At 38.2% G+C, this 12,839-nt stretch overlaps 2 protein-coding genes across 2 annotated transcripts; both read right to left on the reverse strand.

The window, feature by feature from the left end:
* Nucleotides 1-86: 86 nt before the first annotated feature.
* Nucleotides 87-5,310, reverse strand: LOC130415350 (digestive cysteine proteinase 2-like). Its single transcript, XM_056740982.1, has 11 exons — nt 5,159-5,310; nt 4,878-4,937; nt 4,709-4,801; nt 4,445-4,617; nt 4,116-4,365; nt 3,850-4,045; nt 3,561-3,751; nt 3,396-3,487; nt 2,958-3,119; nt 2,633-2,822; nt 87-779 (listed from the first exon to the last, which is right to left on the reverse strand). The coding sequence occupies exons 1-11, from the start codon at nt 5,202-5,204 to the stop codon at nt 592-594; spliced, it is 1,641 nt and encodes a 546-aa protein (XP_056596960.1). The 5' UTR covers nt 5,205-5,310; the 3' UTR covers nt 87-591.
* Nucleotides 5,311-5,452: 142 nt separating this feature from the next.
* sytl1 (synaptotagmin-like 1) lies at nt 5,453-12,301 on the reverse strand. The gene is made up of 15 exons (XM_056740983.1): nt 12,061-12,301; nt 11,081-11,223; nt 9,465-9,607; nt 9,202-9,370; nt 8,997-9,054; nt 8,847-8,880; nt 8,660-8,724; nt 8,483-8,572; nt 8,234-8,400; nt 7,799-7,901; nt 7,502-7,663; nt 7,346-7,424; nt 7,172-7,271; nt 6,892-7,091; nt 5,453-6,815 (listed from the first exon to the last, which is right to left on the reverse strand). Exons 2-15 carry the CDS (start codon nt 11,194-11,196, stop codon nt 6,673-6,675), a joined length of 1,629 nt encoding a protein of 542 aa, XP_056596961.1. The 5' UTR covers nt 11,197-11,223; nt 12,061-12,301; the 3' UTR covers nt 5,453-6,672.
* Nucleotides 12,302-12,839: the final 538 nt, after the last annotated feature.

Raw genomic sequence — 12,839 nt, forward strand, 5'->3', positions numbered from 1 at the left:
TTATGAACTCTTTATGACTTTAGATGATTTTTATTTCGTAAAGAAAACATTCTCAAACACACAGCAAAAAACCTAAGGTTTCATGACCTGCTGTATTGATATTTTAGCCTGTGGGGTTCAATCTTACTTTTTTGAGACAATTATTGTAATACTATTACAGAGAAAAACTGATGTTGAAGGTCACATGGTCAAACCTCAGTCACACGTCAAATTTTTAATTTTACATTATATTTTCGAAAGGAATGGTAGTACTGCATGCAGTCATTTGTTAGAAATTATCTTTTTATGCAATTTTTCTTCCAATGTTAAATAACATTGAATAAGTTTGATAAGGGCACTTGTAAGCATTGTAATTGCTGACCCCTGCCTGTGCGAAAGTGTTTTCTAAAGGTTCTACTGCCAAAGCTGCATGTTGAAAAGCATATAATTTACAAACAAGCATTTAGTTAAGATTTTCCGTTCATTAACATTTCAACTGAACCACAATAAAACTGTGAACAATTGTCCTAGTATACAGAATACTGCATTAAAAAAAAAAAAAAAAAAAACTTTATTTAGTGGCGTCATTTGATTTTTAAAAGGATGTGTGTATTAAGATAACGTAACATATGTAGCATCAGTAGCCACACCACAGTTGTTGTCTTTCATAGACATTAGTACATAACCGTCATTCCCCCAGTAAGTCGACCAGGAGTTCTTCACTAGCCAGTACGGCTCGCCTCTCAGGATCCCATAACCAACTGCCAGCACAGCATGATCCAAGTCATCAGTTCCATTTTCTGTAGATATCAAACATGTGTCAAAAAGTATGTAAACTACATGCATGGGATGGGCAGTATTTATGATATTGTATAATAGTATTTTGTAAATTGTACTTGAAAAGGGAGATGAAAACAGCTTCATATTTTATATGAAAATACTTTGGTGATTGCATTTTTGTAGTTTTAAAATACTTTGTAAGAAGTCTACATGATGACATAAAAATGCAGCCTCTGATTGGTGCCTACTCAGTAGTTTGGCCAGACTTACATTTACATTAATGCATTTGGCAGACGTTTTTATCCAAAGCAACTTTCTTTGCATTTTACTATACATTTGTTACCAAGGATGTGCATTCCCTGGGATAGAACCCATGACCTTGGCGTTGCAAGCTAGCGCCATGCTCTAACCAGTGAGCTTAAGGAAAGCAGACTTTCTTCCATGTGGAAGAAAAGTGGTCAACGTAAGAAACATGCAGGCTGCCAGACTTCCATCGTCTTTTGCATAAATTGCTATAATTTGTAACAATTCATGTTAAGTTTTAGTGCCGTTTAGTAGCCTAGGCTAATAGTTTGCCAATTTGCATGATGTGTTGTGTTGAAAGACTTCAGTAACTAAAGCGACTTGTGTTTCAGTTTGACTGTTTTTGTTAGAATTTGTCAAGTTAACAAAAGTTCTGTTGCTACTTTCCGATTACATTTCTGGCTACATTTAAACATATGGTTACAAAACAAATTGATCATTTAATTACTGTTAAAATGCTAAAAAACAAAAAGGATTTTGCATACCATTGCAAGAACAAATGCCTGACATAATATTATATCGGATTATTAATCAAAAATATAATTATATAAATATATATGGTTAATTAATTAGATACTAGTTGATATGAATACAGGTGCCATCAGTTGTCTTGTGAATGGCTTGTTTGTCATTGCATCAGATGCAAAGTAAGCCCTTCATTACCAAACACCAAATAATTAAATTAGGATACAAAGAGTCATTCGTAAACTGTTGAACATTAAACTGTTGGTTACTTCAAAACTGACACAGTTTCTACACCAGACACGACCAATGACCGGCAAGACACGACAATGGCTTTTTCTTAATGGTTTAATCTCGTCACGACACATCCAGTAGGGACAAAATCAAAAAAAAAAATCAAATGGAAGATCACAGGGATATGCGAATATTTGAGGTGTTAACTGGTTGCATATGTCAGATTTATTGCATGACTGAGAAAAGCTTTTAATATCAAACATTGTTTACTTAATCAACTGAGTCAGTGTAATGGTGAAGGGATTGATCAAATAGGCCAATCGATTGATGGTTTGCGAAAAAGACTGTAAAAGTACTTTTTAGTTTTTTTTAAATACTGTAGCGTATTTTGATACGTTGTGTGGCTTCTTTACTTCAAGGTTCAGTGTATGAAATTTAGTGTCATCTAGGGGCAAGTTTGTTAATTGCAACCAACGGGTCACTCCACCCCTCCCTTTCGAAGCACTACTGTGGCGGACACAGAACTTGCCAAGGGAGATAACAAACGTGCCGACGGTGATAAAGTATTTATGAAATGTGCTCTGTAGAGCAGTTTGTCCGTTTAGGGAAACCGCTCATTCTAAGGTAATAAAAACATAACGCTTTTATTATGCTAGGTCTTTTATACACCTCTAAAGACATAGTTGTGTATATTATATTGCATTTCGGTCAATAGATCCTCCAAAAATGTACACTCTGGACCTGTAGAGCATGCATTTATACTGCGTATAAACCAGTATGGCAACAGAGAAATGGGCTTACATGTGAACCTTGCACATGTCATGTTAGTAATCTTTATGAGGTTGTATGTTAAATCATGAATGTGTGGACTCACTGCATGCTGGTTCGTAGTAGACTCCATTGGTGTAGAAGGCAAAAGAGCGGTGAGCAGCATCAATGCTGACCGCTACAGGGCCGAATTTAAAGATGGCAGCCTTCAGTGCCACAATATCACCACTGGTCACGTTTGTGTAGCTGTTCACCCTCGCCAGCAAGGATGTCTTATCGTAATGACACAAACCATTCTGAAAAACAAATGCGAACATACACACTGTGATCTTTTATATCACAAATCTTATTTTCACAATGCATAAACACTGCTATCAGAATACTTAATAGTTAGGATGAATTTAACATATGTCGTATTAGTATGTGCACACCATGCCCATATATGCTCCATAGTTTTCTGCTGAAGAAATACCACCATGTTTCATCATCCACTCATACGCTCTCCACTCCTCTCCTCCATCACAACCGTTATTTCCAAAACCCCATGTACAGTCCACAAGCATCTGCTGGGACAATGACACTAGCGTCCCTGTCTAAAAAACAGAAAGAGATCTCCTCTTAGTACGCAATAGCCACAGTTATATAACAGAAGAGTCAACAATGCAAGACATTCATATGAAGACATGGTATTCATTTCAATTCACAAGTTGACAAAAAACAGAAATAGATGTACGGTGTAGTGAATAGGATTTTTTATGTGTATTAGTAAGGGGTGTGATTCGATGTGATACACAATACTGGGTTAATGATGTTATACATCACACCTCTGTTATTATCAATAGTGCGTGTTGAAATGTGTGTAGATTTGCCTTAAGGAAAAGTGCTCCCTCTAGTGTTCCTGTGGTGGCAAAGCTCCAGCAGGATCCACACACAGCCTGATCTTTCACTGGGGTCACTGCACCTGAAACATAAATTCAGAGTTCACATATTCAGATCACGAAAACACAACCTGCGAAGAGGCTCTCGAAACGCACCATACAGCCTCCAGTCCACCGAATCAGGGATGGCCACAGAGCAAATTTCAGAGGGAAACGGCTGAGCCTTTCTGTAAGTCCGTCTGCCTTTACTTCCTCTCATCACAGCCATTTCTGCCTCTGATCGATCAGCCATATAATTCACAGAAAGAGAGAACGAAAGTCCAGCTCTGTTCATAGAGTGAACATACCTGCAAGTGTATTTATCAAACAAGACAAGCATATTGTTACACTACTTCTCTATAGTGTTTTATAATGTAATGAATACAGAAATGCTTTAATTCCTCACCGGACATTATGTACAAAGTTGTGCTCACGTTCCTCATGTTCCTCCTCGCTGTCATATTGACGATTATACTGTTCCTTAAAGTGACCGAACATATGGTGGGCGTGGCCAACAGGGGAAGTATGAACAAGATCTTGAATGGGATTGGCTAATAGACGATGCTCCACACCAGGACCAGGAAAATTTCCACAGTTCATTCCTAAAGGGCGAGTATTAGTTTTTTTTTTGTGTAATTGTACAAAGGCACACAAGACCATTACAATGCATACCTTCAGGTAGTTTGAAAATGCTGGGGTCCATCTGGGGGCTGTAGTCACTGTAGTCTAGAAGGTACTTGTCGTAGTGGGAGCCCAAAAGTGTGTTGAAGCCCATCATCTCGTAGTGCCAGGGTTTGGCCGGGGAATCGTTTCCCTCCGGACGCGTCACCCATAGACGATATGTGTTCGTCTTATGGCCAACCACTGTGGTATTTTTCCAGACCTCACACAAAGCACCTCCGTAATATTCTATCGTTTCAAACTGCAAACACACAATGACACACACTTGTTTTCACTTGTTAGACTGTAATGTTATCTAAATCTTAAAACAGTACGGCTACCTGAAAACCCTGAAGGTCAGGCAGGGCTCCCTGTGGAAGTACCGGCTCATCTTTGGTGCCATTGAGCTGGAAACACTTCATGACATTGATTTCTGTCTCAGTGGTCACTGGAGTGATTTTGTAGAGGGCACCATAATGCAAGTCAGTCCCGATCTGAAAAGTGCTCACCTGACCTGCACGAGTCACACAAAAACATGACAACACACAGTGCATCAACTTCCATTGCCAAACTTCAGGAGTTTAATAAGAGAATAGATCACTGACCATGATAATAATCGATTCGACTTTTCTTGCCCTCGAGATCATACCACGCCTCAAACGGTTCTTTGATCTCAGCATAAGGCAATGATATCACACCTTGAAAAAGTGACACGTGCCAGATTAACATTGTTAGAGAAACATCACTGAATGTGGCACGTGTATTAAAATATACCTTTAACGTGATACGTCCTTCCGAAATCTGGAACTGTCCTGCCACCAAGTGCTGCGGCATCTGCGGACATAGACACAAAGATTACTTTCTTCTAACTTCATGCCCTAATAAACTTGTGGTGCAAGTACGCAATGGTCCTTTGCACCAAAAGTTATGTGTAGAACTATAACAGGAAATGTGCATCAGTGATCAAATCACGAGATCGACACACATGCGCGTTTGAGACAACATATATGCTTCCTTGTATTACTTTTTATACAATAAGTTACATAAATCGTTACCTATAGTACACCACAGAATCACGACTCCTGCTAAAATAAACCACATGGTGTAAAGAGATGATCGGCGCAATTCATTGAACTCAGACAGACATCGAAACTTTCTTCCGTTTGTCCTCACTTGATCAAAAACAACCGGAGTTGTGATACTTGTATCGAATGTGCTCCCACCAATCACATCGCTTGATTAAAGAAGTCCCCAATGAAAACGCACGTGGGCGGGACTTAATTAAAGTCATATGACCTGATGGTTCGCTGCCGTCCACATGACTCTAGTCGGCTAAGCACTTATGGACTTCCTTTATTGTGGTATTTAAAACTGCAATCTAAAGAGATTTATGCTTCATTTTAACTAGAACAAAGAGTTTTTTTTAAGTAGCTTTAATAAATATAGGCAGATATGTTAACAATAGCGCGCGCGCAAAGAAAAGATCGTTCGTCAAGAAAGTGTTGTGAAATGAGAGCTCAGTAGTAACATTGCAGAAATGTTTGCAACTTGAGATGACCTGCACGATTTGCCATAATTATCTGACATGTTGTTACTTGTTTAACCTTTTTATATATCTTTAATATTGAAGTAAAAATTTGTACTAAGATATTTATGGCAATATTTATGGATAATTCAGTGTTTATTGAAAAGTCTGACAGCACAAAAATTTGACAACATCAACATTTAATACGTAGCAGTTTCTTGTAAAAATACTCTGTGTATTTATTAATTAAGTGGTATTTTATTATATAAGTTTTATTCTGTATTGTTTACGTGTGGGGCTTGGCCAGCAATGTCACCCAGAGCGCTGTTACAAAACAAGACCAGCTACAAAACACAAAGTTAAGTGTAAATCATCATTTTGCAAAATCATGTTAAGAAAGAGAGACAACCCGGTATGAAGACCCGGTATGACAAAAAAATGAACCAGTTCTAACCTGTTTAAAGTGAAGGTTCACTAGTTCTGTCATTATTTACTCGCCCTCTTGTCACTTCAAACCTTTATGACTATCTTTCTTCTGCAGAACACAAAATAAATTATTTGGACGAAAGTCGGTAACCGAACAACACTGGCCACCATTCACTTCTATTGTATGGATATTCAATTAACAACATTCTTCAAAATATTTTCTTTTGTGTTCTGTGGAAGAAAGTCATACAGTACATTTTGAGTAAACTATAAAAAAATCCTCATTCTATTTCTATTAAGATTTTTATGACAGTGTACAAAGAAACTCTCGGACACCCCAACAACACAATCAATTTGTCACTATTATTCACCAGCACTGAAATACCCAATGAAATGTATGAAGGTCAGTTTTAAACAAATCCACTTGTACAAAATATTTCGTTGTTTTAAACTCAACACCCTCTACTTTACTATGTCTACTTTCGTTTTGTTAAAAGAATGAGTTTTCTAGTAAAGATGTAACTGCTCTGGGTTTCTCATCTGTCAGTAGAAATGATTAATTACTCTGATTGTTACACAACAATGTCACAGGTCAAATATGCACATGTTAAACACACTTTACTCAGAGCACAGCTGTAAATTGGTCCTGATTGGCAGACTCGATTCAACCCAGCTGTTGGGACTCTGAATAATATTCAACCATACGTTGATTTCTTCCTCAGTAGAGTCCATCCAACAAACAGACTGACCGTAACTCACACCTGCAACACACATACACAAGTTAACGTACTTACATAGTGCCACAACAGATTTTAGACAAATCTACATGCGTTTCACCTGAGCCAGTACTGAGTCGTACTCCACCAAGACAGGTAGATGGCTGTGAGCTCCAGACCATTATTTCTGCACATGCCTGAAAGAGGTCACTGGACTGAAACCCATCATAAACCATGGTGTGGTTGAACTGTGGGTTAACGGACCCTCGTACCACACGAGTCTGTTGCCCACTGACACCACTTTCATCTGGCAATACCACACTGTTTAAAAAAACATAAAACATTATTACATAATGACAGAAAATAACACATTCGCTCAGGAAAGTGCACACATACAGTACCTTTTCACATATGTAATGGGCGCACAACGTTTTGTAGGAAGGAGACCGACGATCTCTCTCAACCAAATGTGGAGCTCACCAGTCAATGGGTAGCCATCTCCTGCAAAACCCACCATAATATGATGCACACGTCACATGGTGGAAAAGGGTTTGAATGTGTCTGTTCAGACTCACCCTCGGATCCAGAAGGTATAAACTTAACCGAGAAGAGAATGGTCCCTCGACTCATAATGGCGTCTGGACTTATTTGAATCTATGATGTAGAGTATTGTGATAAGAAACTGATCTTCAGTACAGATTTTTACAGATAACTCATGTATTAGGGCTCACTCTTGGTTGGAGGGTGTACCAGGCTGGTTGGATCTGGCTCCAGTCCCACTGGCCCAGCCTCACTTCCACCTCACCCAGGAAGAGGTTTCTTCTCATCCTCTCCGTGTGCCAGACTGAAATACTCAGCACACGAGCTTGAAGATCCAGCCTGCGGACATTGTACTGATCCGAAAGAAAATTTAGGGTTGAGTGAAAAAACAACCAGCAAGTTCAGAAATGTTTTTCTAACGTGTTGGCTTTTGAAGCTGCTGAAGTACATTTCAGAGAATATTATGCATAAAAAAATTCTGAGCTCACTTTCATGGTTTCATCATAGATTGGATTTAATGTTTTTCTCTTCACTGATGTTTTTCTCTTACTGTGAGATGTGTTGTCAGGGAGTAGGTAAACTTTTACATACCTGTGTTTAAAAGAAAGGCAGAGATGACAAAAGGCAAAGAATGACAGCATCCCTTTCCTAAAGCAAGGTAACTTTTAGTTTTTTAATTGTTTACTTTTGATTGCTTTATTTTTTTTCTTTTTAGTGTAAAGCCTAGTGTAGTCTCTCATTTTATTTTTGTTATTTTTTATGTTTTAGAGTGTAAATGTAGTTTTAAGCCTTCAGAATATGTTCAGATTTTCTGGTATAAAAAAAGCGTATCAAATCTTAGTGGGTGTTATAAACAGTGATCATTGAAAGATAAATCACAAAACAAGTGACAAATCAAAACAACCATATCTATGTATACGTACGGGTCTGAATGTTTTTTGCGGGCCGGCGCAAGATCTTGACAGCGCATTATATGGACATGAAGCTCCTCCCTCTTGAAATCATACTTCAGCGAGAACTGGATCCGTCCTGACACTACAACATCCCCGAAATCCCCCACGCTGTACAGGCTCATCAAGCTGCCATTCATCTACACACATGGAAACTCGGATGTTGACATCCTCAATGATGCTGAGGCTGTGGCGTTGTGCTGTACTGAATGTGTATCTTACCATTTGATGGGAGCTCAAGCTGGTGACTGAGTCGAATCTAGTGTTATCGAGTTCAGTACTGCCGGAGTTAATGTCTCCCTCCGAGTCGACCTACAGAAACATACACACACAACAAAACTTGAAGGAAACACTCAGTTTTCAGGGATGTATTTGCACAATTAACCATGCTGATAATACCTTCATTGATGGTGATGCGCTAGACAGAGTTCTGCTGTCCGTATCCTCTGACTGCACAATACTTCCTGGGATGTGCAAGAAAATGAGATGATGAGACCATAATAAGTTATTGGCAGCGTGATTTATTGCTTTTTTGACATCCCATGTTTTGTACAGTCTTGCAATACTTGAGTGTAGTTTTATTTACCTTCAACACTTGAAACGCCATTCATTTCTATTTTCTGTCAAAAGAAATGAAAATTATTTGAGTTGTTTCTCTTGTATTAAACTATTTTAGTACATCAAAAACCATCTTTCTTGCACATACATTAAAATACAAACTGAAATGTATGCTGACCTTGGCGATTTTGAGTTTTGTCCTGGGTAGGGGTTCAGGAGGAACTCTGTGAATGGGACTAAAAAAAAGATTAAAAACATAGTTGCAATGTGCAATATACTTTGACTATTACATTATTCTGTTCCAGAAAATCCACACTTTGCACACTAAACGTGACATAAAATGCTGAATTAAGGTGCATCAGAACACCAACCATTGTACCAACCTTTCCTCATCTTCCTTTTGTCTTTCTTTTTCTTCCTGACTCGTGCCATGTTCTGCGACACTTATATTTTCCTTCCCTTCTTCCTCTGTTCTTATTGGTTCTTCTTGCTGCTCAGGTAATTGAGCAGAGGGGGTAATACCTCTATCAAATATTGCCATCAGAGGTACATCTAAGAAAACATAGGAGAAAAAACAAAACTCAAACAAACACGCATATTTGCATAAGTACACTAGAGCTTAGTGATGAGTAAAATATCACGTGACCTTTTTCACGTTTCTTACGGCGTATAGAGGCATTCACAACATCAGCACCTCCCTTCTGATATCGTTTTGAGCGCTGCTCATTGAACCACGCCCCTGAGAGTGTACGCAGACGGACTGGGTCTGACTCAGTTTGCTGTAGTGTACTGAATTAAATATGCAAATAAATGGTTCAAGTATGAATATACAATCTGTGTATATATCTATATACAGTGGGGGAAATAATTATTTGATCCCCTGTTAGTCTGCTTACAAAGAAATGAAGGGTCTATATCTGTTAAAATAAACCCAGCATAAAAATTAGAGACAAAATATCAAAAGCAGGGGAAAAAAATGTTATATAAAGGTTATAAATTGATTTGCATTTCTGTCAGTGAAATATACAGTGGTTTAAACAAAACAACAAAAAATCACCCCTTTCCGGATTGTTTGGTTTTTACATATTTGTAATGCTTGAATGATTCAGATCATCAAAAAAAATATATTACTCAAATAAAACCAGAGGAAATACAAAATGCAGTTTTTAAACAATGGTTTTATTTATTAAGGGAAAAAACAATACAAACATTTCTGACTGTATGTGAAAAAAAGTAATAATTTAAGAATGACAAATATGCAAAAATCAGAAAGGGGGCAAATACTTTTTACAACACTTTAAGTATTTGATCTCCGAGCAAATACACTGGACCCTCCCTCAACCCCTCAATGCAGTGAAGTCATCCTGTACACGTAGCAGAGAAACAATGTTTCAAACACTGTGCTTCTCTGTAGTGATGGTTTGTCTTGGGGTCATAGTCAGCTTCCCCCCCCCAAAAAAGCGTCAAATTTGGTTTCACATCACATTCTCCAAATCTTTTCTGAATCATCTTGATGCTCATTGTCAAACTTCAGATGAGCCAGGGGGGGCAGGACGACCTTGCGGGTGCTTCAGGATTTCAATCTATTGGAGCATAGCGTGTTACCAATGGTTTGCTTGCTGTCCCAACTGCCTTGAAGTCATTAACAAGCTTCTTCCGTGTGGTTCTGGGCTGATCTTTAATCTTTACCCCATTAGGGAAATCTTGCAGGGAGCTCCAGACCAAGGGCAATTGATAGTTATTTAGTACATCGTCTATTTTCCAAATAATTACACCAACAGTTGTCTCCTTCTCACAAAGCATCTGTCTGCAGCCTATTCAAAGATTGTGCAGGTCTACAATCTTGTCCCTGACATAATTTGAAACCTATTTGGTCTTGACCATGGTGGTGGAGAGGTTGAAATGGAAGATACAGATTCTATTGGCAGGCATCTTTTATATACATAACAAGTGGATTCACGAGTACTTTCTTAAAGTGACAGGGACTAATCTGTGGTCTATATATGCACATAACCAAACTAAGGAGCTAGAATTATTGCTGATTCGGGGATCAAATACTTATTTCACTGACTGAAATGCAAATCAATTTATAACCTTTATATTTATTTCTTTGGTTGCTATTCGCTTTCTTTCAGGTAAAATGAACCTTGGACCCTTCATTTCTTTGTAAGCCGGCAAACTGACAAAATCAGTAGGGGATCAAATAATTATTTCCCTCACTGTATATATGCCAAAACTGTTTAGTATTGTAGACACACTAACCGCATTCTGCTTTCATCTTTGCTGCGCAGTTCAGAATCTCTCAGCAGCACATTGAGAATAATAGTTTGCTCCACCTCGGTTAGGTGACCCAGATCCAGTAAATGTTCCCCTTCCATCACAGGCGCATCTCACACAGATCACACCTGGTTTTTAAAGAGATGATTTACATATACATTTAGGCATTACATTGCATTATCCTATACATTGTACATAGGTATTTGCAATCCCCTGGGATCAAACCCACAACCTTGCGTGCTCTTACCACTGAGCTACAGGAAAGATTTATGAGAAAGCACACCCAAGTGATATAAATGTTTGAGAACTAAAAGATTTCACGAATTATTATGACTGATTCATTGTCATTACTCATTGCCATGTGACTCCCTTTTATCATTGGTTTGGTTTTATTGTGAATGCAATACAATTCCATAAATTACGAATTTCTTCTCGTACAATTTTATTACCATAGATGGACAAAATGGGCACAAATCGCAGGTTCCCTAAAACAACAACACAACAATATCGAATATGTTAAACTGGCAGAGCGAGCGATGAAGGCAAACTTGAACGGCGCATGCGCACAGCAAACCTTGAAAAACAAGGCAAAAAGTAAACACGTTGCTTACCATCCAGGTGTTTTTCAATCTCTGTCAAACATATTGAGCATTATAACACTCTAGGTACGTTACAATGTCGACAACACGTTACCAAAGTTCGACTACACAAGCAGGTTAACTAAGTGTTGATTAAATTGTCCTTAAGAAATTACCAATCTATTGTGCGTTGATAAAAATCACAAAATCCAATGTGAGCATTAACCAGAATCAACATTCTCAATGATAACAATCAAGTGTTAAAGCTCGAGATTAACAAATGGGAGTTCATTTTGCACCTGTCAAACATTTAAAACATGCAAAGAAAGTTTAAAAAAAACATCCTTAAAGTATGCTTTGAGTCACCATTTAATACGTTTTCAATACCTTTGTCTCATCTCATGTCTTCTGGGTCATCCATTATCGTCGCTTAACTTTAGTAGTCGCTTGTCTCTCCACACTCTCCCAGGATTTGGCACGACTGACACCCTCACGAACGCCCTCGAGCACACAGCAAAACACGAACCGGATTCAGACACTACAGCAACTCTCTCTCTCTCTCTCTCTCTCTCTCTCTCCCTATCTCTCTCTCTCTATTCTCTGTTCTAGAGAGGGAGTGTATAAGCACGCTTCAATTAAACGTGTGCTTGCTTGATTCACGTTCACTAATATGTGCGATCAGAACTGTTGTAGAAGTTCCGGTTTGGAGTCCGTCGCTATCAGCACACACCTGCTAAACACACACTCACACACGTACGGATTATAAAAACACCTGGCAGACACTACCACCTGTTATCCTTAGGCAGGGTTTCTTGACCCATGTTGGCGACTGCTTTTATGTACTATTTGCTTAATGTAAAGACAAAGTCACATTGTTAGGTCAGAGTGGATCGTTCATGTAGTTTCTACAATCATAAAGAAAAGTCTTTATATATAATCATCATCAAAATGTCTTTATATTCCTTATAATTTTTTACAAAAAAATATTGATCAGATATTAAAAAAACAATTCTACATTCACAAGCATTTAAAATTCTAACACATGTTATTTGTGTGTTGTGGAGCTACTTATGAATATGGAAGTTCAAAGCTTTAACATCTCTTAAAATAAATTAGATTGATGATGTATCGCTTTGTTGAAGGAGCATTGCAATACAGTGGCGTGA

The sequence above is a fragment of the Triplophysa dalaica genome, chromosome 25 (genome assembly GCF_015846415.1).
Source record: "Triplophysa dalaica isolate WHDGS20190420 chromosome 25, ASM1584641v1, whole genome shotgun sequence".
Lineage (NCBI taxonomy): Eukaryota > Metazoa > Chordata > Actinopteri > Cypriniformes > Nemacheilidae > Triplophysa > Triplophysa dalaica.

Coding starts and splice junctions, on each gene's coding strand:
- sytl1 (XM_056740983.1), bottom strand. CDS start 11,196: ATGGAAGGGGAACATTTACTGGATCTGGGTCACCTAACCGAGGTGGAG. Junction 9,055..9,201: donor CAAAAGGAAGATGAGGAAAG/GTTGGTACAATG, acceptor TCTTTTTTTTAG/TCCCATTCACAGAGTTCCTC. Junction 7,425..7,501: donor GGTACACCCTCCAACCAAGA/GTGAGCCCTAAT, acceptor TCTACATCATAG/ATTCAAATAAGTCCAGACGC.
- LOC130415350 (XM_056740982.1), bottom strand. CDS start 5,204: ATGTGGTTTATTTTAGCAGGAGTCGTGATTCTGTGGTGTACTATAG. Junction 4,046..4,115: donor CATTTTCAAACTACCTGAAG/GTATGCATTGTA, acceptor CTCGCCCTTTAG/GAATGAACTGTGGAAATTTT. Junction 3,488..3,560: donor GGTGGACTGGAGGCTGTATG/GTGCGTTTCGAG, acceptor TTTATGTTTCAG/GTGCAGTGACCCCAGTGAAA.